This window comes from Cuculus canorus, chromosome 12, assembly GCF_017976375.1.
Source record: "Cuculus canorus isolate bCucCan1 chromosome 12, bCucCan1.pri, whole genome shotgun sequence".
Lineage (NCBI taxonomy): Eukaryota > Metazoa > Chordata > Aves > Cuculiformes > Cuculidae > Cuculus > Cuculus canorus.
The window spans coordinates 12367617-12392504 of record NC_071412.1 but is presented as its reverse complement, the minus strand read 5'-3'; the positions used below and the strand labels follow the sequence as shown (position 1 = coordinate 12392504).

General features: G+C 42.0%; 1 protein-coding gene across 2 annotated transcripts in view; it reads left to right on the top strand.

Annotated features, from left to right (window-relative positions):
* Positions 1 to 24888, top strand: part of IGF1R (insulin like growth factor 1 receptor) — a 188384-nt gene that overhangs the window by 128622 nt on the left and 34874 nt on the right. For both annotated transcript variants that reach the window (XM_009565070.2, XM_009565069.2), the window contains exons 3-7: positions 11249 to 11561; positions 14062 to 14207; positions 15818 to 15962; positions 21965 to 22179; positions 24160 to 24286. In XM_009565070.2, coding sequence (XP_009563365.2) covers positions 11249 to 11561; positions 14062 to 14207; positions 15818 to 15962; positions 21965 to 22179; positions 24160 to 24286 — 946 coding nt within the window. The remainder of the gene's footprint in view (positions 1 to 11248; positions 11562 to 14061; positions 14208 to 15817; positions 15963 to 21964; positions 22180 to 24159; positions 24287 to 24888) is intronic.

Genomic DNA, 24888 nt, shown 5'->3' with positions numbered 1-24888 from the left:
GGCCACTTGCTTCCTTGGTTATGTTCTTTGGGTCGTGGGTATGGAGGCTTAATCTTTTTGAGCGTAGTCCAGATCTTGCCATGTTTTTGTATCTGAAGCATATAGATCCCCGGATGAATTCTCCTGACCTTGAATATGGTCTCACTGGCCAGGCACCAGGGGATGTGGAAATCACCTGAGTTGTTACATTGAGGCAAGAGTACAAAGGCAATTATATGGAAAGAGAAAAATGTTTTCCTTGTTTCCTTTCCCCTTTGATGCTGGGCAGTACTCTTTCTGATTTCTCTTAATTCCCAGTGTGACAGCATGATTTGGTGCTCTTCGGTCTTGGGGCTCTGTAAAGCCTCATAGTAAGAGTTGTGGGTTTCTTGACTTTTGTGGTTTTTATATCTCACGTACTGCAGTGAACCTGACTCCATGCGAGCTGGACCCTGACCCCAAGCACCACAATGTATTTTGAATTTGAAAAATCTGCCTGTGTCTTCTTGTCCTTCTGCTTGTTGTATACATATTTATTGAACATATTTAGGCTCTGTGAATTAGGAGCAGTTTCTGTGTCCTGCAGGTGCCTGGCACATGTTAAGAATCCATTGATGCTGAGGCACTTCTGTGATGATGGAGACTTAGACTTCTTTATGGGATTTATGAGCTAGCAAAGTGTTTTTGTTGAAAAGATGAGACGTGATTGCATGATTCTTGAAGCAGTATTTAGGACATTCATACAGTTTGAGTGTCACTAGCCCCTTATTTTTATGAATCCATCCTCACTTTGCTGCATTGAGGTACCTGATGCAGACTTTCTGCCACCCCTTTGCCAGCGTCACTGAACACAGTGTGGTTTCAGGCGGATCTTGGACAAAGTTTGAGTTTGTCTGCTTCTGATTTTGAGAGACCAGTGCATAACAGTTTGCTGGGCTTTGTTGTAACTGCTTGGATTTGCCTGGTGCTTCAGGTGTGCCTGTAAGGTGTAGGTGATGGACAGAGCTGCTTGGCTGAGCATCACAGTGCCTCGGTTTGCAGGCACTGCTAAAATAAATGGGGTGAGGTTAAGTGTGTGGTAAAAACTGTACGGTTTGGGCTGTGTACGAGTCTGGGCTGCAGACTGTGTGTTGGTAGCATCAATACACAGTCCAGTGCCAGTTAGGCATGTAATTGCGCTGAAATGGCCTCTAGTACCAGTTTGAAGAAGAGCTGCCAAACCCACAGCGCTGAAGGCCTCTCCCTCTGAGTTCGGCCAGTGCTCGAATGAAACAGCCCCCAGCTTGTTCCTCCGGGACACAGGCCTGCCTTGTTAGGAAATCGGTGAAGTTTGGGAACCCACAATACCTCACATAGCTCTGTGTACAGTAACGGAGGGTGGAAATAGGGCCATAGGCATGAGCAACCAGACGAGTTATAAATATAGAATACACTCTCAATTCCAGTTTCGTTAGTCATGGGAGGACAGTGAGAGTTTTATAAACTTATAAGGAATATACAAACAGTTCTGAATTTAAAATAACTCTGTATAATTTTTTTAGTGTGTGAAAAGAATATTCTTTTTTGAGACCATCCATGTAAGTATCTGTTATACACAGTGTGTAAGGATCTGTGTATTTATATGTTCATGTGAATGTGACTAGAGACGATAAAAAAAGGTACCGGAGGGGAAAAGCGTGGCTCAAATGTGCCGAACTCTAGCAAAAACAGAGTGGGAAGCACGCTGCTTCCCACTTTGTGCCAGTATCAAAACCATGAATCCCCCCCTTTTTCTTCACTAAGTGCCATTTGATGCTGTCTCCAGCGTCAGAGCAGCCGGGCAGCATCGCTGGGCTGGCTTTGCTGCAGCCTGGAGCCCCTCTCAGATCCAGCGATACAGCTCACCTTGACTGTCCTTCCTATAAATAAATAAATAAAACTGGCTGATGCTCCCTAATCTGATCACAAATCTTTACTACAGGAAACGACTTAGAAAGTCTGAGGCAAGGCCATTATGTTTTTTTCCCCAGTCATACTAATAGGAATTCCTCAAAAGCGTGTGTTGTGTGTAAGCAGAGACAGCTCACCCATCCCAGTATTAGCAGTGTATTTGACTGCATGGCCAGCAGTGGCGTATGTGCCATTTATCCCTCCGGCGTATTCCGGGTGTTTGCAGGTTCTGGGGGATGGCGGAGTGAATTGTGGTTTTCCTCAGTTTATTTTATTGGCATGTTGGAAGAACTGAAATAGTTCTGCTTTGTAACAGAGGAGGGTAGTTTTAAAGATAGTTGACTAAGAGCAGGCTTGGTGACAATGCCATCCTCTGGTTAGGTCAGAGGGAAGCGCTGAGCCCATTTGCGGTTCCCGTCAGTGCCCCTCGCTGACCCAAGGCTCTTCTTTCCAGTGTCTTCCTATTTTAGATGTTTTGGTCCTTTGCTTGGCTGAAGTGAGCTGGGGATTCAGAGCCACTGAACTTGAAACGATTCACCTGGGAGTTTCGTTTAGGATTGTGGAGATGTCCAGTATCTCTGTGGATCAGGAGCATCCTTGGACTTCTCAAAGCAGGCTCTGCAATCCAGCCAAGCCTCTCCTAGCCACAAACAGAGCTGTTCAGTTACCTGCAAGCAAACAGGCAGCCGTTGTAGCCGTTCTGTCCTTTGGAGGACAAACCATGTAGGATGGAGTTAAAAGTTCATGTCCAGACAGTTCAGGATAATTTGCAGGCTACGAAAGCAATTTGCATCAGATCTGAAAAGATATTAAACATTTTCCCTCTGAAATACTTCAATCTACAGCTGTGGTGTGTGAGAAGAAACAAATTCCAATGTAGATTTCAAGTCAGTTGCGTCCTTTCTGCTGTCAGTATTGCCTGTAAATTTGTTAAAACTCATCAAGAGGTGCATTCATGTGCTATTTTCCAGTCTGCTTTGGGTCCTACAAAGTCTGCCTCTTTCTGTATTTCCACTGTGATTATAATAGAGGAAGGATTTAGAACAAAAAAATTACCCCATGGTTATTAAAAACAAGAGGAGAGCTCACCTTTCATTTTGGATCTCAAGAGCAGAACCTTCAGTTGCTGTGGGATTTGCTTACACTCTTTCAAATTTCTGGAAGTCGTGAAGGAAATACTTTGTTTAATCTTTTTGAACATAATTGCCTTAATATTGTTTGAAGTGATGTTGATCTCCACAGGGTGCCTCCACTTGCACTGTACAAATGTCTTAAGTGATGACGTCCTCCCAGACTGACTAGTCCATAATTTCAAATAAATGCACCCAGGTGTCCCTGATAACTTCCCAAACCATCAGCATTCCCTTGTGTTGTTATTCCTTTCTATTGTAATTCTCCTCTTTTCTCCAGTTCCTGACTATCTAGATGTTAATCCTGGTTTTAGTGGGCTATTTCAGTAGCAGGCAAACAGCTTGAAAAAAACTTGCTCTGCAGTAAAACAGTTGGAGTGTTCTTGCTCTTTCTGGCTGTTTCCTTGAGTTTTCATCTTTTTTTGATGATTAATGCTCAACAGATTGTGTTATTTGTTGTGCATGCTGGTATCCTTATTGGGATTGAGCAGAATCTTTCTAAGTTTGCCTTACCCATGGGTATTGTAAACATCAGTTTTACTGTAGCTCCCCCCTCATTTTTAGGGTAATTAGCCCTCAACTGGAGCAGTATTGATGTCTGCCTTGAAGACGAGCATTATGTTTTATTGCTTATGGTTAAGCCTGTTGATGGGCTTCATGCGTAAGTGCAAAGGGCATTCCTGAAATGAAGCAGAGTCGGATCCTTCCGAAGCAGTGACTTCTTTTTGCTTAAGATAAAAATACCATTATCCTTCAGCATTAACACAGCTCCATCATTTAGGCCAGTGTGATAATGTTATCAGACTGTCTTCCTCCTTTAGAATAAATCTGGAATGTGAACAGTATTTTTCTTCCAGCTGGGGTTTTGCCAGGACATGCCTGACCAGCACTCCTTGCTTGCAGTATATTAATTAAATCCAGTAAAGCTTATTGCCTTACACTTGCAGCATTTGGAAGACAGGCAGATTAAATCTTGCTTTAAGCAACAACAAACAAAATCTCAATATATTTCTCGTAATCTGGAGTGAAAAGAAAAATCCTTTGCTTCAGTGCTGTTCTTTCTTTCCCTGTCTTAGTAAAGAGTTCAGGAACTTAAGTTGCCCCTTCAGAAATGTGAACAGATCTGTGTCTGTGAACAGGGAGTGATTGCAGCAGGCAGGGAGCGGCTTTCACTGCTGCGGGGTGACCCTTGCTTTCCTGCTTTCATCCCCACTGGCTTTGGCATTACTGTTCTGATTTGCATTTTCCAGTGGGAAATTTCCCTTTTCATAGAGGAAATGTTTTTTTAAACCAGTGCAGCACTGATGGTAGAACATTCCCAACCAACTTGTTTACCTAGTGTTGAAGATAGAGTCAAACTGGCCTGGCTGCCTGGTAGGTGCCTGTGTATCTGCCTCAGGTGGATTTGTTTATGTACTGAATTCACACTGGTGTGGAAGGGACAAAACGGACTTGTTTTTTTCCCTCTTTCTCTTGAGTGCCAGCTGCAGTGATGCCAGTCTGGGTTGTGCTGGGCAACATAAACTGTTTTGGAAGAAAATGCAATCCGTGCTGTCTGGGTTTGTCAATAACTGGGTGTTTATTTGCCCCTTCCTGGTTGTTCGATTACGCACTTAGCAACAAATGGAGTAACTGCACTGTCTATCGGTTCCTGTTGACTGTGGTCTAAAGTAGTTATTTTTTTCACTTGGGTTTCCTTTTGCTCCAGTTTCAGTGTGATGTGAGTAGCTGTAACGCTGCTGGAGCTTTTAGCAGGGCTGATTACTTCACTTGTGGAAAACCTACAGGATGGGGGGGGTTTACAGTGCCAGAGAGTATCCTTGAGTCCTCTAGGCACTCTAAGTGAAGCGGATTAAGCACACATATTGCTATGTATCACAGCTGGGAAGCCTGGAAGCTGTTTTGAGGTAACTTCTAGGATAAAAAATGAATGACATATTGCCAAAAGAGGTGGTAGTGGGGGTCGTCAAACTCCAGTGCATACAACTGAAATATGCTTAATGTTGTTTTCGTTGTTACTTTTAATTGGCGGCTGTGCTTCTTTCCGCTGGGAAGGAGAGCTACAGATACCTTGGGCTGAAGCAGTTGTGTTTCAGGGATTACAAACCATGCTGTGAGTCTCTGACTCCTTAGAGCTGTGCAGGTGTATGTGCTGCTCTGAGAGGCTCTTGGTACTAAAACTGAGAGGAAAGGAAAATACTAAGAAAAAACCCTGTAAAACTCAAAAGCATCAAGTACCTCACCACAATGTGTTCTAGCTAAGTGTGTTTTTCATTGAACAATGACTCTTTCTCATTTCATAGACCTGATTGCATCTGGTGGTATCTGAGAGTTTCCAGGTGCTGGGCTTTCTCCTCCTAACTTGCCTCCACTCCTTTTTTCTACTTTCTCTGCTCTAGAATCACTTACCAGCAGTGGGATCCAACTGCTGAACAACTGGCTATACCAGCATTTAGTGTGTTATTGTTTTTCAACCATAAAAATCTGAGGAAGGGGATGCCAGAATGGATTTCTGTATCAGTCTTTCATATGGTTAAAGATTGAGCAGTGAGTGGGCAAACCCTTTGAAGTTGTTTTGAGGTTTGGGATGCTTCATCACACCCAGTCCCTCACTGAGGGGATGTGGCATACAACATCTGTGACAGACTTGAGATACTGAGGAGCAAGGGATCAGGAAGTTTTGTGTGGAAGCCAACCAGATGTAGTTAAACTTCAGCTGGATTTGTATAGTACAAAGAAAGTAATTCACAGATTGACTTTGGAGTAATTTTGAGATCTTTGGAAAGGTCTGCCGGATAAAAATGGACTGGTAGTGACTAGGATGTAAACGTGGAAGCGCCTGACACATGACTGGGTTGAACTGAACCTTTAAATGAGCTCAGGCAGTTAATTTCAAAATCTGCCAAACTTTATGCCCTTAGCTACTAGAAAGAAAGCTCTTTGACATGGTAGCAGCTTTTCCCTTCAGGGTTTTGACTGAGCATGAGATACCAGGGCTTTGAGTGCAGGGGAAAGACAAAGAAGACCACAAATACACCTTTGTCAGTGTGTAGCTAATACCTGGTTTGTGCCACTACAAAGATATTATACAACTGCAGTAAGTGGCCTTTTCGGTTCCTTGGAGGAAACTTGTACCCATATTTCTGTGATCGGAACACGTTACTGCATGCATTTAATGTGTGTATTTCCTTATTGCAGCTTTTATTCTGTATTTGATTCCAGCCCTTACTATGAATCACTGGAACTGGATTTTCTGAGTAATGTCTCTCCATTCTCCCTATTCTTTCAGTATATTGGAGAGGAGAAATCAGGTCCTGTATTGGCTGCTTTGAGTGTTTGAAGTCAGCTGTTTGAAAGACCGCACGAAAGTTTAGACCATTAAAATGCAATATTTTTAAAAGTCTGTCATGTAGAGGGATTAACATTCCAAAAATGACAGAGTTTTTCTGTCTTTGTGGATAAACTTAGACAGTTAATTTTTTCAGTAGTTGGCTAGTAGGAAACGCTCCCTTTCTTCTCTGGGTTCTGGTCAAAGCTAGCTTCCCACCCTTATTTTCTGAAACATTATTTTATATGAAGGATGCTCTAAAAAAAAAGCAGAAACAGTATAAAAAAAGGAAGGATCAAATATCGTTTTACAAGGAGAGAAAGAATCTTTAAAAAAATATTTATCCCACACTTGGCAACTTTTTGTTCACCCGCATGTGACTGGCACGGTGCCATCCTTGGCAGGGGCCAGTGCTTCAGCTTGCCAGAAGTCTTCCTCTCCTGGCTGCATTTTCACTCCCTGTGACCGATTGTTTATTCACCTGATTTTTCTGTTCCAGCATTGCTGAAGTCATGGCGTCTTGGAGATAAGAACACTTTGTCTGTCCAAACCGTACAATAGCCGTGATGTCAACGCTGAGCGTTTGCAGCGAGCTTCACCTTTTGCGCGCTTCACATAGCAGGAGGTGTTAGATGTCCAACAAACTTAGTACCATCTCCTTAGTGTGAGGCTGTCCAAGAAGGAGCTGCCGTAAATACAGAGATATTATTTGTTTCTTGCTTTTTTTGGAGAGTTGTGTTTGAGGATTTCCTAACCTTGCTTTGTGTTTGCTGTTTGGGGCTAGCGTCTTGGGGATTTTAATTGAAGATAATGAGTCTCTTAGTCAGATTCTCTTGGAGCTCCTCTTGTTTGTAATATCTTTCCATTTCGTTTTGAAGCATCTCCTTCCTGTATGTCAGGTCTGAATATGATTTGCTCATTAAGTGGGCATCTTAAAATGAAATATTTTTGCCTTTTCTTTGCGAGTGATAATAATATCTTAATTGTGTTTGGAAAAGATCCTGATTTTTGTTGGCAAGGAAAACTTCTCATTTGAAGAAGTCGGTGAGAAGATGGAGTAGGGACAGTCAAGGAAACTGTTGCTTTGCACCAGCAAATTTGATTTGTGGCTACTAATGGTGCCGTTGAAATGTCCCTCTCTGAAGATGTGCTGATTATTCAGTACTCTCACTCCCTAAATGTAAATAGATGCTCTGGTCTAGTCAAGCCACCTATTGCCTCTTTAATATCATAAAGCTGCTTAAGGTCTGCCATTCTTTGTCTTGCTTTGGCTTCCTTCTTCCAAGGCTGCCCTCCAAGGTCTCTGAAATTTTCCATTATCTAGGTAGCTCCACGTGATGACAATTAAGCATTTTTTTTCCGTCTTGTGCTTGGCAGCAAGGATTTGTCAGGGTTTGTTAGGTTTTTTGTGTACAGTCATCAGCCTTGGTGATCCAAGCCCTGTGGTACCTGGCTGATAAATCCTGCCCCACAGTGTCAGCCCACTGTTTGCTTGTGTTTGTCTCTGGTGTTCTTGTGGACTAAAGTCAACAAATTATCAGTGTGTTTCGGGGTTTGGTTTTTGGCAAAAGTATTTTGGAACCTGCATTTTCAATGTTTTGGTTCAAATCTGGCAGCCCAGGTAGCACTGTGTGGGAATGCAGGGGGGAAGGTGGATGGGGCTGGGTGGTGAGGCCAGCCAGGGTTGTTTCCTATGATTTTTGTAACAGGGATATCTGACGGAACTGGAATGTAAGGCAGATAAGAGTTTTTGTTGTTCATAATATACCCTACACACACACTAAGTTCTTGTTCTGCCTCTTCAAAGGAACAGGATACCCGTATTGTCTCCAGGCTGAAAACTATGCCAACGTTAGCAAGAACAAGCGAAAAATAGGACGGAGAGAAAAGCGAGGTTGCTGAGCTTTTAAAAAATTATCTAAAAAGTTTTCAAGGCTTCTTGTTAAAATGGTTGTGATTAAAATATTACTGTAGTTTTGAAAACCTGTTTCACTGATTGCCTTTTTCATGTGAACTTGTATTTCCTTCTGTGCTTCGATTTATAATTCTGCAGACGAGAGTCAGCAGATTTAGCAGGAGATGGAGGGGATCCTATTTATATAGCAGACTGTGCCTGAGTGGCAGAAGCATTAAGGGAATATAAAAGTCTTTCCCAAGAATGAAATGAACTCCATCTTTTTCTACTATATTTATCTGAATACTTAATGTAGCAGCATGCATTTTTTTTAGCAAATTGGCTCGATGAAAAGAAAAAAAATCGTGTAGTTAATCCATACATCTAGGGATGAACTTGGTGGAGGCTTGGGGGAGGGAGTAGTATTTTTCTTAGTAGGGTTTTGAACTGGAAGTGTAGCTACCACATGAAATCTGAGTTCTGGCACCCACTCAGAACAGCAGTCCATCTGCTAGCAAGACACTGATATTTTTTTTTACTTTTAAATCCTTTAGTAGTCACAAATGCAAGCAGTGCTGTATAGCCTGAGGTGAGAGGCAATTTGTAGCAGCTGGGCAGACTTTGCCCTTTTACACTGGTGCAGGTTACCCTCAAACCCCAAGAAAATACACTTGCATACATATTTATTTTTCTGTGAGGGTTTGGTGTGTATGTTTTCTTTCCTTCTCAAGAAAAACAATGCAGCATCTTTACACAATGCGTTGTGTAGCAGTGCTTTCCTCTGTGTTCCTGCTGTCAGTCTTGCAAGTAACCAAATCTGCAAAGATTTTCTTAATTTGGCCTGTATGTGATATTTGTGCTACTTGTGCAGGCATCAGCCATCCCCATGCTTCCACCTCCTTGCTGTCATCGTCTGCCCCTCTCCACCCCACTCCTGCCTTTCTGCCTGGGGTCACTCTGGAATAAATGGGTGTGCAGGTATGGAGCCGTGGAGTTAACAGAGCTGCTGTTGTGTCAGAGCAGTGGTATGGGCAAGGGATGGGCTGCAGGCTTATGTAGTTTCCTTTTTAACTGTAAGAGACAGCTGAGCTCTTGGGCAGCTTCAGCAGGACCTTCTCATGCAGCAGAGCTGCGTTCAGCATAGCGCATCCGTCTTTAATGCTGCTGCTTGCGTTAGTGGTGTGGGGTTACGTGTATGCAAGGGATAGCACTGTCGGATAACGTGCAGCTGGTACTTCATATCTACCTGCTGATACAGGGGAGATGCTGTGGAGGCTGTCAGGTTACCTGGGGAGCATCTGCTGGTCAGATTTCCTCCACAAAGTCTTTCTTAGCCTTAATTGTATGAGGTCAACCCAACTTGGTACCCGAATGCTTGAACTTGCAAAGCTGGCAGCTAGGGCTTCAAATAAAAAGTGAATACAGTTAAGCAAGATCAGTATAGAACCATTTTGATAAGACATGCAAAGTTCCTTGAGGGCACTTTTACAGGTCCTTTTTGAGTTGGACACTGTCTTAAAGCTGGCAGAAAATGACTTCTTATAATCAAAACTTGACATAGGATATGTACATTCTGTTACAGAGCTGGGAACAGTTGCTCTGTTTTTCTCTTTTATTATTGCTTTGTTTTTCTCTTTTATTATTGCTTGATAGCAGTGCCGAGCTTTTGGTCCTGTTTTGCGATTGTCATGCTGTCATCAATACCGTTGTAAAAACGTACTGGAAAGCCTAGATCTCATTATGGGAAGAGGAGGAGGTCTGGATCTTAAAAGTATTTTGTCCTGCCTTAAAACAACACTATAGCTGCAAACAGAAAGGGAAATTGCAATGCAAACTCTCATGAAACTGTTACCGTTTCTTAAAATATTGTCTCTCTCTACAGGCTGGGCTCTGTTGCTTCCATTCTTGTTTTGGGATATTTTAACTTCTTTGCTGGTCTTACGCTTTTTGCTCAAATCATTTAGCTTAAATGTCTTGTGATGCTTTGCTCAGGTCTTGCTTGTGCCACTGACATTTTGTTTTATGCTGTGATTATTGGTCCTGTGTCTTAGCTAAGTTAAAAAGTGGAAAACAGTTACTTAATGCAAACCAGATTTCCTATCTGTGTTTGTTTACAGAGCCTCTGGCACACAACTCGCATGGCTAAGAGGCCATACAACACTGTAATCAAATTGTTGTTGTTACATAAATATAATGCTGCCACTTCTTTCGGTCTAGCAGTGGTGAGCTTGTCTGCTGGCAATTCTGCTCTTTGTTCATGTCTTCCAAGTTGAAATGCTTTCACGTAAAACAAATGTCTCCATAAATTTGCACCCCGTTTTTTTTCCTCCCTTTCTTATTTTGTTCTCTGAACTCAGAATTTGGGGTTAAGGCAGAATTCTCTTACGCTCTTCAGGGGAAAACTGTAGCTCCATGATATTTGATGTATATGTTTGATGTGTACCATCTGCACTTTATTAAACCTCATTTTGCATACATAAGCAACATCAGGATGCAGCGCTGGGGTCAGCTCAGCCATGTGTGCTACAGCATAGCAGTGCTTTATTGTACCAGTGTGATTAAGTTGTTTAAAGGAAGCCTGTTTTCTTGCCAGTAAAAGACCAATTTAAAGTACAAATAGGAAAGACAAGAAAATGCTTAGAAAGACAGTAAGTCAGCACACAAAAAAAGCATTAACCGTAATACTGGGGCTATGGAATAGGTTCCAGTACTTGGCTGTTTTCATTATCCTTATGTTGATCCTGCTTTCAGCAGTTGTCTTTATTATTTAATTGGCTCATGTTATAAGTTTGATCTTAGAAAAAGATACTTTCAGGCAACTAAAACTGAGAAAAACAGAACTGAATTTATCAGTTTTACAGTAGTTCTCTGTCAGAGGTGCTCTAGATCCCAGAGAAAGAAAGCAGCCGGTTGTATGGATCAGGGTTCTTCCTTCAATGCCATTCGCTTTAATAGCTCTTGCTCACACTCCCTTGCTTTGTCTTGCAGTGTGCCCCAGCTCATGCGGCAAGCGAGCCTGTACAGACCAAAATGAGTGTTGCCATCCCGAATGCTTGGGGAGCTGCACGGCGCCTGACAACAACACTGCTTGTGTGGCCTGTCGCAATTACTACTACGAAGGAGTCTGCATGCCCACCTGTCCTCCCAACACTTACAAGTTCGAGGGCTGGCGCTGCGTGACTAAAGAGTTTTGCTCCAAAGTCCCTGCCACCGAAACAAGTGAATATGAGAGGTTTGTGATTCACAACGATGAGTGCATGGCCGAATGTCCCTCTGGATTCATACGCAATGGGAGCCAAAGGTAATGCAGGTTCTGGAGAGTTTATTATGTTTGGGTTTTTCTACTACCTGTTCTTTTGCAGCTTGTAATGCAAATTGCATTAGGTAGAAATGAGAACATACAAGAGAGAGTTGCATGACTTTGTGGTGAAGACTTGCTTAGGTTAATTAAGCTTTAAAAAGTGTGTTGGTGTCTGGTCCTGTGTGCTGTCAGTTGCCACTGAGTCTTCTGAAGGATTTTAAGAGGTCTTCAGAACCAGGTCTTCAAGTAGACAGTAACAAAATGGAAGTGGAAGCCCAGGGACATGAGGTTAGAGGTTGGCCAATCACCATTATCACACAGAACAAACCAAAGGAGTTATCTTGCTTCATGTATTATTTGCTTTATGTGTGCTTGCATTTTAGACACATATATTCTTCAGTGTATTTAATTTTATTTCCCTTCTTTTCACTGTTTCCAGAAGATAACAATGGCGTTTTAGAAGGCAGCAATCATGTATATGGTGACAAAAATAATGCAGCAACTGACAGTATTAAACAGAGGAATTTCTTGCAAGAATGTCACTTGCCTGCCCTTATTTAATCCTAATAGTTGGAGTGATGCGTGCTTATGATTTTGTTATTTTATCAGTGGTCTAAGCAAACAGCCTTAGTTGCCCTCTGACCCTTGGAAGTCATAGACTTTGTGTAAAGCACAGTCACTGTGCTAAACCTCATAGCCCTTCAGTTCTGTGCTAAGAAGATGTCACTGTAGGCTGTTCTGAGATGTTGGGTTTTTTGGAAAAGTGGTTGTGACAATACCTGCATCAGTTGTGTGTCTGTGCCTGCGTGTGTGTCTGTGCATGAGTGTGTGTCATCCACCTCTTCGATCACACAGTAAGGCAGTCTCTAGCTGACATTTGGATGTAAGCAACTTAACACTGCCTTTGCTTGAATCCAGATACTCACCTGAGAAATGTTTCTTTTGTTATCTACTTGAGCTTGTAGTACCAGTGTTTGAACTGCTCACACTGAAGTGCGTGACCATCCTATCTTATCTCAGCATTGTGCTCTGCTGTAAAGAATGAAAGGAGCTGTAACTCAAGGCCACTGAATGTTTTGTTCCCCAGAGGTGGTGTTAACAAATAATTGCAAATGGAAAGCATTTCCAGCATTCTTTATACACGTAGTTGAAGGCCTCTTCCTTGTGTCTGCAGCTTTTAGTGGTTTGTGCCACCTTATAGTGTAGGATTGTGAAATAGAGCTCCCTACCAAGAAAAGGAAGCTTCCCTCTTTTATTATTTGTGGATGGAAAACTGTTGTTATCAATTGACATGTTTCTTTAAGCCTCAGAAGAAAGTGGGTTCAGTTTCTTTTAAAAGGAATAAGTAAAAGTCCATATTCATTGGTGTTGTCTTTGGAGGCTAGGTTTGGGGTTTCTTTTAATTTTTTCTCTCTAAAGCGATAATGTAGATATAAGTATTAATGAAGTACAAAGGAGCGTGCTAGAATAAATTGAAAAATAAAAATGACCTTGATTTGGGACAGGCAGTTACCAGGAGGAGCAATCAAAGGGCATATTTTGTGCACAAATGAAATACTCAGTTTTGGGATGAGTATGAGGCAGGAAGCCTTTAAAAAGCTGCTGTAGCCAGAGGCTGGCCTGGCCTTGAGTTCTTTTTTCTTGAGTTTGGCCGCTAAGATACTTGTGAGTATGAGAAGCAGGAGCAGTGAGCCTGCACTTCAGTGTTTCCTCCCAGCTTCTGGCAAACCAGTTTCTCTTGAGTTTGGGGCTGTGTCTGTCTTGTCTAATTTTGCCTTGCATCAAGACACATCCTTCTATTTCTTTATACCTATATTCTTCTTGAATACTTCTTAAGCTTTAAGAAATAGTCACTAATTCATGTCTTGCTTTCTCCACATCATCATGGCTTCTACAGTTGTCTTTCCTGTGTTAAAACGGCCAGGAGCAGGGAATTCACTGCTGTTGAACTTCAAATGTAGGTTTAAGGGCATGGAGACCGATAGCTTTGTAAGAACTTGAACAGTATTCTCCCATCTCCAGTTCCTGCTTGGGCTGTTTTTGGAGGCTGGGCCTGGGTTAGCATGAAACTTCATGGGACTGCAGCTTTCTGCATGAATGAGAAGCGTGGTCTTTCTGGATATAACTTAATTAGAGTAAATGCACAAATGCAAGGGCACTGGGTTTTACCTGAAGTAAAGAAGAACTTTACTTTGGAAGAACCACGAAGCCTTTCAGAAGTTGGCAGACAGTGACTATGGGTCCATTAATTCCCTCCAGTCATTGCTGCAAACCAAAGGTACAATGCTCCAGCCTCTCTGGAGTCCCACAGGTGATTGTGAAAAGTTCTCTGTGAAGTATGATAACTTTCATTCTAGCTTTAAGAATTTCTGTAAGATTTAAAGGGGGAAAAAATTCAAAAATTTCAAAATTTAACTCAAAGCAAAAGCAAAACTCAGAGTTTGTAACCTCAGAGTTCTGTGTTGTTGTTAATTTTTAGTCTCCCTTTCTTTCCTAACAGCATGTTCTGCAGTCCTTGTGAGGGGCCTTGCCCCAAAATTTGTGAGGATGGGAAAACGAAGACCATTGACTCTGTCACGTCAGCACAAATGTTGCAGGGATGCACAATTCTCAAGGGGAATCTGCTGATTAACATCCGTCGTGGAAGTAAGTGATTGTCTTCTCTTTGTGAACCTCTGATAAGTCTGCTTTTAATATTTTTCCTTTTGTCTGTCAGCATAATGGTAACGACATTAAAATGTTAAAAAACCCGTTGCTTTCCAGTCCCATAGCAGTGCGCCTGTTTGGTTTGGCCCTCTGTAGCACCATTCTCCAACACATGGCTGGGACAAGCAGTCAGCTTCTGAGTTATAAGGCAGTCTAGGCTGGTATTTTTGTTAGCTTTTTCGGCAGAGCAGGGAACCAGGATTAGGCAGTGAGATGAGCAGTATTCCCAAAGGATAATCAAGGCCTGAGAAGGTGGAAAAGTTGAAAATCCTTGCATCTGAGTAGGTAAATAACGTGTTTGCAAGTAAAGCACAGCACTGTAAGACTGCATATCCTCACTTTTAAAGGCAAGATGTGATGTCTTACTAAAACATAGAATCCAGAGCACTGAGAGCTCGTATATAGCCTAGCTGTGTGCCTCTGGATGGTCCTTACTAGTGAGCTGGCCACCTTTTTCATATGTCTTGGACAAGCTCTGGATTAAATTTCTTAGAGTGGTGATTAATCACTCAGGGAAGTGTTGACAGTTGATGAGCTCTTAAAAGCAGAGGGAAAACCACTGTTAGTTTTTATTGGAAATGTATCTCCCTATGGAAAGTTGCCTTTCGGTTTCATGAGTAACTGCAAGACTGAAATATATTCGATTCCCTTCCTCCTGCTGAATGAAAAATTCAGGGTTTAGAAACAACAGCACGTGCATTGTTTCACTTGTGGTCTCCCTGCTACAGGTACAGTCTTCCTTTGTGGGAGACGTTACAGTTACCTGGGGCAAGCGTGGGGAGTTTTATTCTTAATCACGGCAGGCAGGGGGCATGGGCCAGGGATCACTGGAGATGAGGACTGCAAAGCCTGAGCCTGGTGGGGGATAGGGTGTTGTTGCAGGCGTAGGCAGGGACAGTGCAGCTCTAGGGAGGGGGCAGTACTGACGGACAGAACTTGCTCTGCGGCTGTTTTAATAATTTATTATAGAAATTCACCCCTAGCCAGCTTCATGCTCCATGGCATGGAGGCATCCTTATGGTTTTATCTTTGCTGTTTCATCAGGAATTCTCAATTTTGTAGCCAAAGCTTTTTAGGTCACTGAAAGCAGTGTTTTATACCCCAGAGAAGACCAATAGCTTACCTCTACCTCGTCATCTTCAGTCTCATGCTTCATTTTCCAGTGGAGCTTTCTGCCTGAGCTTTGCTTTGTAGCTGAAGATCAGTTCCGGTCTCACAGATGTGTACATTTACACAAGGGTCTTTTCATCGTGGCTAGAATGCTGGCTCAACATTTGGTACTGGCTTCTGAGTGCAGTATCCATGGAAAAGGCAGGTAGACCATTTGGAAAAGCAAGACTGGTTTTCCACTGTTGCTCTGTGGCTTTATTTTGCCCTTCAGCCGTCTGTCTGCACAAGCAACTGTTACGAGGGCAGGAATACCGGTGTCTCTCCTTTTCAAAAGCAACATATACAGACGTTTTCATTTACTGAGATAATATTTCATTAGGCAGAACAGCCATTAAAGCTATGAATTTAACAATAATAAAATCATTTTTGTCTTGCTCTAGATAACATCGCCTCAGAACTGGAGAATTTTATGGGTCTGATTGAGACAGTAACAGGGTATGTGAAGATTCGCCATTCCCATGCTTTAGTATCCCTGTCTTTCTTGAAGAACCTGCGGTATATTCTGGGAGAGGAACAGGTGGATGGGTAAGTATTCAGTTATCTGTAGATGCAATTTCACTTGAATCAAAAGCTGCAGAGAATAAGTGTCCTAATAAACATTCGCTCACCATTTATAGAGTCTTCTCATCCACTAATATGCTGTATTTTTCTCCTATGGAACACCACTGAACTTGGATTACTGTCCAAATCGGCACGTTAAACTGAGCATATAATAAATATTTTTATGGTAGCTTTGCTGTTGCTTTTCACTTCAGTTTTTTTTTTTTTTAGAGAGATTCTTACCTTGATTAATCTGTTCTTTTTGCTATATTTGAGTAAAGAGCATCTTCAGAATGAATTGATTTCCTTGCAGTTCTTTACTGTTGGCTTTTAGCAGAGTTTTATGGAGAATGTCAGCTGAAAGGACACCTGAGTTTTACTGACCAGGGAGTACAACTGGAAGTGAACCAGCAAGTGTGGAATAGATTGCAAGTTGGAGTTGTTTGCAACTCTTTGAAATGCTGACATGAGGTGAATTATCTAGCAGGAACAAGACTGGTCAGGAAAAGTAAAGTTGATTCCTTGAAATGTTTGTTGTGGATTATATTGCTTCTATAATTACACAGTGTAATTTTTTTGCTGTATGTAACTCTTGTTTTCCTATGATGCTAAGAGATAGCTGAAACAAAAGCATCTCTCTCCATGGAACATGTTCAGTAAGAACACTGGCTCTACAGAAAAGCTTATTTCTAATTGCAAATCCTAGAGGCTTGTTGCTTTGCCGAGCACCATGTTCGTTCAGCCCACTTACGGTGTGGTGTGCTCTCACAGACACTCCAATTATCAATTTGTCTTTTCCTCTCTTCCCCTCTCTCCCTCGCTCTCTTCGAATTTGAGATTAGCTTTGGATTTGAAGTTGTAATTATGTTTGTGCTCCCTTGTATGTCAGCAAGGAGAGCCGAGATGAAGGGAGACAGTAGGGTTTTAAATCGGATTCCCAAATAGAGAAGTAAAAATGTTGCAGCTTTGAAGAGGAAAATGAGGCTGGATGGAGGAGGTAAAATAGATATACAGTGACGAGCTGCTTGTGCTAAAACTCATCCATGCTAGGAAATGACTGCAATTACTTACCTTGGGTTAGAGGCAGTCTCTTTGCTAGGAAAATGCCTAGCATAGTTCAGCCATTACTGCAGTCTAAATAACTTTTCCAAAAATGCTTAGCTAAAAGTAGGCACCTGGCAAGGAAGAACTGCGCCTGAGCAATTATTTGGCAGAGTTGTGAACAGCGGGGAATGGGATCTTAACCTGGGAAGTACTGGCCTGCTGGAACAATGGCTGTTTGTGCCAGCGCCACCCTGGGAGGTGAGAGGAAGGTTAACTTCAGATCCATTACAAAAGTTATTCATTACACACCTGACCCCACCACCACCATCCCTTTTTTTATTGACTTGGACTAACAGAACAGTACTTCGGTATTTTATTCTTCTTTATTCCGTTGCTGGTGCCTGCCTTGGTTATCACAGCAAAAGGAAACTTATAAGGGAATTTACTCTGTTTTCAGCGCTCATGGCCTCTTTTGAACACCACGTCCTCAGTGAACCTGCTCCCATGGCAAGAAATAAATTTCTTTTAGCACAGAACGAAACTGAAATGGAGATGTGCTGGCAGGACCTCAATGTCCATCGCAGGATTTTGATTCCTGGTCTGGCATTAACTCTGCCAGGCCCCTCTGCCCTCTCCAAGGGTGCTGTATGTTCCTTGCTGTCATCGACTGCAGATGCCATGCTGATGGATGGCGTGTGGGCAGCACTTCTCAATGTGTCTTCAGGTTGCATACCTGGAAAATAAGCAGTTTGTGTCCTTCAGGAGCAAGTGAGGAGACAATGGCTGAGGCAGAGCTCCTGTTGTGGTACTGACCGGCTGCTATCATCGCGTTTCAGCTTCTGTGGCAAACTGGGGACAGTCTGAGTTAAAGCAAAACACCCCCACCCCCCGAGTTTTCTACGTTGTTTTGAAGCAGGAGCATCAGTAGCTGTCAGGCTTGTTGGAAGGTGTGAACAGGATCTCTAGCTGTCGGATGGCTCCTCACTGAAGACTTTACACTTTGTTTTCTTGGGATCATTATTGTCAGATAATGAATTCAAACAGTCAGCACGTGGCAGCAAGGCTTGTCCTAGCCACAGTGTTTCAACAAAGCAATCACCCTGCGTGTGAGAGTGGTTTAAGAATGAATGAGGCCGTCCAAGCTGGTGGCGAACACAGGTGGAAAGCCTGTCTGCAGTGGAGGGCTCCATGGGGAATGCTCTTTAAGTGGAGTCTCTAGAGAGACTGGTTCTCAGCCACCCGTGTGTAAATTGAGTTCCAAAAAATGAGTTGGGGATTTTGTACACTGATGTGTGAGGCTGGGTTTGTGGAAGGATAAGAAGCTCATCAGTTATCTTTTCAAACTAGACAAGAAAATGCTGTACTTCAGTATTAGTAAGGTACGTTAATTCCACATCCACGTGTTAGTATAGAAGCCCCTAGTTTCCTACCCATCTGTTTGCTTGTGGAGATGCAATTCTTAGCCAAAACCAGCTGTTTCTAAGTTGCTTATAATTTACATTAGCAAATTATCAATTGGAATCTATGTGTAATTAACTATTAGAGACAGATATTCTGTTAATAATCTCAGTGCTCTGTTTCAAGTGCTGGTGGACAAACACAAGTGAAAAAATTTACCAATGTTATTAAAACATTAGCAATGTTCTAGAAATCTGATGAAGTTCAGGCTTGTAGAGAAACACTGAAGAACAAACCTATTTAAAGAGAGACCATCAAGTGGAGCATTCTGTTCCAGTGTTGTCCTGTATATTGTTCACTCCTGTGGTGTTGTGCTGTTTGTTTGACTCTGTTGTTGCCAGGTCCTCATCAGGAACCAGCGTCGTGCTGTGATACAGGTGTGGAACGTATACCATGTTAATAGACAGTTTCTAGCCAACATGTGGCATGTTTGATATATGTAAAGCAATAAAGCTTTTCCTTTTCTCCTGTCTGTTACTGGTTGACATCCCAGCTATCTTGTCCAGTGGGATGTTCTGTCTTACTTCTTATTGTAGCACCGAGATGAATGCCTTCCGCTCTGTATGTCCTGCAGGGTGCTTATCTTGTCCCAACGTAGTCAGTCTGCCATAAACCTCTGCTGCTTGGTCATCTTCTGTAGCCAGCTCATCCATTCACATTTCTCTGCCAGTTCTCATTCCCTTTTAGTGCAAGTCACTTGCCTTTATGGATCGTGCTTGCTTTCTCATTAACGATTTACTCGTTTGATCATTACCCGTTTCAGGAGCTTTTTGTATCCTGTGCACTATGAAGGGGATTAAAGGGCGATTGAAAGTTTATTGAAACATTTTCATCACCCACCTCTCCTTTTGGTTTGAATCTCATGTTCTGTCTCATAGCTTTATGATAGGTGGATCTGCACAGATGTAGCATTGCGTGCAGATACAGTCTGAAGCTGGTTTTTAATATATGCAGTCAATAATTAAGTGGCTGTGGGTGCTCTGCAGTTGAGGGTACAAATCATGTTGTGGAAATTCTCTGCTGGGGATGTGCATGCGTTATGCAGGTTGCCTTTAGGCTTTTTATGGCAAGCCTGGGACCAGATGTGCGTCCTGCTCCTGTTCAGAGGTTTAGCCTGTCCTTTAGGCCATAATCTCCAGCTATTCTCTTAGATACTGTCTCCAGGGTTTGATTGGCAGTGCTTTGTTTTCCTACAGTGAATCTTGTATTCTTTTCATGTTATCTTCCTTGGCATCCTGTTTTTTTTCCCACAGCCGTTGGAGCAAAAGTCTGGTATAAATAACTTTATTTTTACCGTTGGCCTGAAGTGCACTTGGTTGCCCTCTGCACCACCTTTCAAACCATGCACTGCACCTCTTCTGTGACTGAGACTGTATATAGCCCTCCACGAGTCGTTTCCCTGGTGCTTTGAGTGGTGCCAGAATAACTTCCACTAATTTATACTTCCAGTGTGTATATGAACTTTGAGGACCTGTTTGCCTTGCCTCAGATGTCTGCTCAGGCTTGTGCAGATGGCTTTAATGTATGAGCCACAGTAACTCCCAGCTCTGGCCCAGTCGCTGTGCAGTTGTGTAAAGCAACAGTGTGTGCTTGATTTGCCTCATTTATTCACTCCTGAAAGCTTAGCCACATTGCTTTAATGCAGGAATTCTCTCTAGTGTCTAGAGCATAATTGCCACAGTTGTGAGCAGGAGACAGACTAGGCTGTTATTAAATATTTAAGACGGTTTCTATAGTCGTGGAACCACACCTCTGTTTATTGTGTTCAGTCTGAGTCCAGCTTTTTGGGTCTTTTGTGAGAAGCTTAGCATGCTATCACTTATTCATGCAGGTAATTATGGGGAAGTGTCATCTTTTCAGTAGTGCATAGGGAGCTGCAGGGATTTTAGTCATCTGTAACAGAGTAATAGGTGTCTGAAATGAACACAGTTTTTGGTGGTGTCTGTCAAATCCCATATGCAGTTTAGCATCCTTGTTCTCTCCTGGCAAGGTGCATTTAAAGCACAAATGTGTATGTGCTCCCATTCTTCTTGGCATCCATCTGAAGTTGTACCAGGTATATCGACTTCATTAGCAATCAGTCTCAGATAATTAGGGGACAGCTGGAAATAGAAGAAACCACTTCTCTTTCACATTGTTCTGAGAATACATTCAGTGTTTCAGTACATTAAAAGAAACTATAACTGTGGTCTGCGTAGATTGCAACCAGAAAGCACAGGTTTCAGGTTGGGTGTGGGAGGAATTAATGCTTGATTTTAAATGAAATATTTGAAGGAAAACCATAAATGAGTAGTGTGTCAGCTTCTTAGTAGCCCCATGGCTTGTTTGCCATGTTACTCCGCAGAAGCTCTTACTGGAGTTAAAAAGATGTGTAGAAAGCCTGGTTTAACTGTGTTGCCATGGGCATAGTAGTGCCAAATGGCTTGCAGAGGTTGCAAGAGTTTGTTGTGTTAATAATGGATTTTGGTGATGCAGATAACATTGGTGAGACCTCCCAGAGAAGAACATAACACGTGCTGCCATGATCAGTTGATTTGGTTTAGGTTCATCAGATACACAGGCCATTAACTCATTTCCCAGTTGTGCATTCCTGTCCCTAATAGCCCAGAGATGTGTCTTTGCAGGTGCTGTCTTGCTGCTGATGTAGAGCCTATAATCTTACTTCTACTGTGTTGGATTTTTTTCCAGTTCAGCAAAATTGAGTGGTACCAGGAATTTCTTCTTAATGTATAATAGGATTTACACACACGATTTTGCATTCAGTATCTGTGGAGATCAAGGATGCTCATGTTATTCCACTGCTGTGCTTAGGGAATAGGCTCAGCACGTGCCGCTGCCTGTGCTGTTAGTTCTGTACTTTGAAACGTGAATCCTGTGTGGCGCATTCAGTGCAACTGTTTGCTGTAGTCAGGTTTTGATGTATAGGCGCAACTGCACTTGGCATGATGTAGGAAATCTTTATCAGGCCAAGAGGTAAACTAAGACAGAGAGGCAAGGAAACCTCACTATGCAAACTCTTACAGCTGCTTTTGTAAACATAAGCAAGACAGCTGTGTTTATGGCTTTGTTTTATCGTCAGAACTGCACTTTGCTTTTCGTTCTACAAGGTACGTGAGGGTATTGCTTTCTGTTTGCCACAAAATGGAAAATGCAGTGTAGAGAGCTGTATTCAGAGGAGGTGAATTCATATTCCTCGTAGCAGCTTCTATACTGCTGTTTAAAACAGCCTTTGGAGCGGGCTTTATGTGATGTGGTGTCACCCTTGGAAGCCTCTGTTACAGGTGTTTCCCTGCCCTCTGACTAAAGTGGGCATTCAGGGAAAACTTGGTCTGTGCAAGAGAAGCAAATCCTTTACTTTGCTGAATGCCATTTTAAAGTAACGAGCGGAAACTCTGTGTGTTAAAGTTTTCTTATGCTAACCTATTCTTGGTTGGAGCTGGCTGTGAATTAAAACCAATATTTTCCCTTCAAAAATTTCTTTCTAGGAATTACTCCTTCTATGTGCTTGACAACCACAATCTTCAGCAACTGTGGGACTGGAACCATCATAACTTGACAATCAAGGAAGGAAAAATGTACTTTGCGTTTAATCCTAAACTGTGTGTTTCTGAGATTTACCGTATGGAGGAAGTTTCAGGAACCAAGGGACGACAGAGCAAAGGAGACATAAATCCAAGGAACAATGGGGAGAGAGCGTCTTGTAAGTAAACACACAAACAAGCAAAGCAAACTGCATAGGAGGTTGTCATCAGAAGACCCAACACGCTACCACATTGGTGACCATTACAATATTTAGAGTTTAGAAATTACAGTAAGCGTTCAGTTGTTCTACGTGTTTAGTTTTTAAAAGGTAGCTGTGAAAGTATATTCACATGCACAGAAAATTCTGTGCTTGCATAGTCACTATCTTATCTTTAAAAAACATTTTATGGAGATGACTGCTTTCTAAATATCCTTTTTTTTTGTGACAGCAGCATCACATAACAATTGGAACATACTTGGGAAATGAAAAATAAAATGTAGTGGTTTAGTATATCCAAGAAGGAGCAGTTTGTTTCCTTTGCAAATGTACATCATTATAGGTATTTTCCTTTCTCAGATACCTACTCTTTCTTGATACAAAGGAGGCTGCTGAATAACAATTCCGTAGACTCCAAAACACACTGTTTGTTATGTTCAAGCTTCTTTTGAACTCTCAATGAGTATTGTATTTCATTGCTAGAAGTGGTTGTTGTAAACTGTTTTCTGCGCTTAATTTTCAAATTATTTGCTTTTGAATTGGGAATGGGTTTTGGTGTTCTACAGTATTCCTAAAATTCAATGTCTCTGCATTTAATTTTGGATTCTGGAGTGCTTGAAATTATTAGAAAGTTCTCTTTTGGCTTGGGTGGTCTTCACATCAGGTCCCCAGGTGTAATCTACACATTTAAAAGCAATCTCTCATGTAGGAACTAAGAGGACAGAATGTTTACAAATATGACCTCAGACTCTTGGAACTGACAATGTATTTTTCTTTGGCCTTTTTGTGGTGTTTTTGGAGCTGAGTAAGTTAAAACGGATCTTGTGTATAAGTCAAGTCCCCTTGTTCTGGGTGGTGTTTACAAAGCTAGGACGTGTACTCAGCTGAATGTCTCTTTAGGCATGATGCATAAATGCAGATGGCATAGATCCTTGTTGTAAGCTCGCTCCATTCTTTACACATTGAATGGAGCAAAGACTCGCAGTCCTGGAGGAGTTGGAGACACACAGCCAGTCCTTACGACCACTGAGGCTTGTGCCAGCCGCTGCCTGTTTTTTTTAAAAAAAACAAACGTTACAGAAAGCTTTCTGACTCGGAGAAAGGGAAAAGAATCAACAAAAGCTAAGCTGCCTGTGAAAAGATAGCACCAATAGTGCCACTGTACATGAGCGTGAAAACCCCTTTATTTTCAGAGACTTCTATGGAACATTAAATACTAACTCACAGTTGACACTTAGAACACAATTTCTTCATCCAAGAATTAAGTTTTTAAAATGCTATTTTGTTTTGGATTGGAAAGCTCAGTGAGTTGGTAGTGGTAAGCCATTCATTTCAAAGCTGCTGTCTTCCATCCAGCTCTGTTCAGAACAGTAGCTGGAAGCTGCTGCCATCAAATGGCTGTGCCATATATGAACTGAGTTTTGGAGTTCTTCGTCCAGCCTCTCATTATAGGAACTCATTTGTCCTTTCCATGTTGTCCATTCCCCAGTAAAACAAATCGTAGGTGTTAAAAGTTGTCCTGGCAAGTGAGAACAGGAACAGGCCGTTACTGCTTTGTATGCGCATTGGAGTTGGATGATGAATTTAGTTTTTCTAAGCCAGTCCTATGAGTAAGCAGGACTTCCATTCCTCACTCAAGAAGAGCCTGAAGTAGTTTTCAAGAGCTTTCTGATGATGCACGAAAAGAAAATCTGCTTCAGAAAAATAATAAGTAGTTTCAACTTACTATAAAATGATTGCCACGGTCAGTGCTTACCTTTAAGCACTCAAATGTAGTTGGATGAAATAGGATGCTCTGACCACACAAAGGCTTTGGGTAAACTTTGTCATCATAGGCACTACTGGAAAGGGTGATTAGCTAAACCTGATACCTAAGAAGCAGCAGAAACTAATAGGCAATGTTATGCTAAATTTGTCGTGTCTCCTGTTTTTGTACTGCAGGTGAAAGCCACATTCTGCATTTTGTTTCCAACACTACGCTCAAGAATCGGATTAAACTAACATGGGAACGGTATCGCCCTCCAGATTATAGAGATCTCATTAGCTTCACTGTTTACTACAAAGAAGCGTAAGTAGATGTCATCAGAGACTAATTGGGACAGTCCAAGAGACAGTAGACAATTCTATTCTGACTTCTTGTTTACTATGGAGAAAAGTTATTCAGCAAAGTTCTTCAGGTGATTCCTGCTTCATGCAGTTTTGCTGTCTCATCCAGTTTACGTATTTCATCGTCAAGTCACGTTTTTGTTCAAATTCTTTTTGTGGTGAAGCGCAAGCCCCCTTTAAAAACTGTATTGTTTTGATTGAAGCCTACAAGGTTGAAAGACACAGAAGCACAAATTATTTGTGTCCAGCATTGCTTGAAAAAGAATATCACTGCGACAGTGTTGCACTGTGATGCAATAAACTTAGTGCTGATGAGTCTGTAGTAATAACAAGAACAGTACTTTATGTGCTCTCACACCAGTGCTGCAATTTATGAAAAATAGAACTATATGACTATGTAAGTATATTTGTATTGTGTGGAAATAAAAAGGGAAAAAAGCTTGTTGGACTGGTCAAGGCCAGTCATGGAAGTTTACGTTCGTTGTGGTGAAAAGCTCAGCACTAGCAATAACTGTTAAGAGTTGCTTCTGTTTCATATGTGCTTGACTAAAGTCTAAATATGTC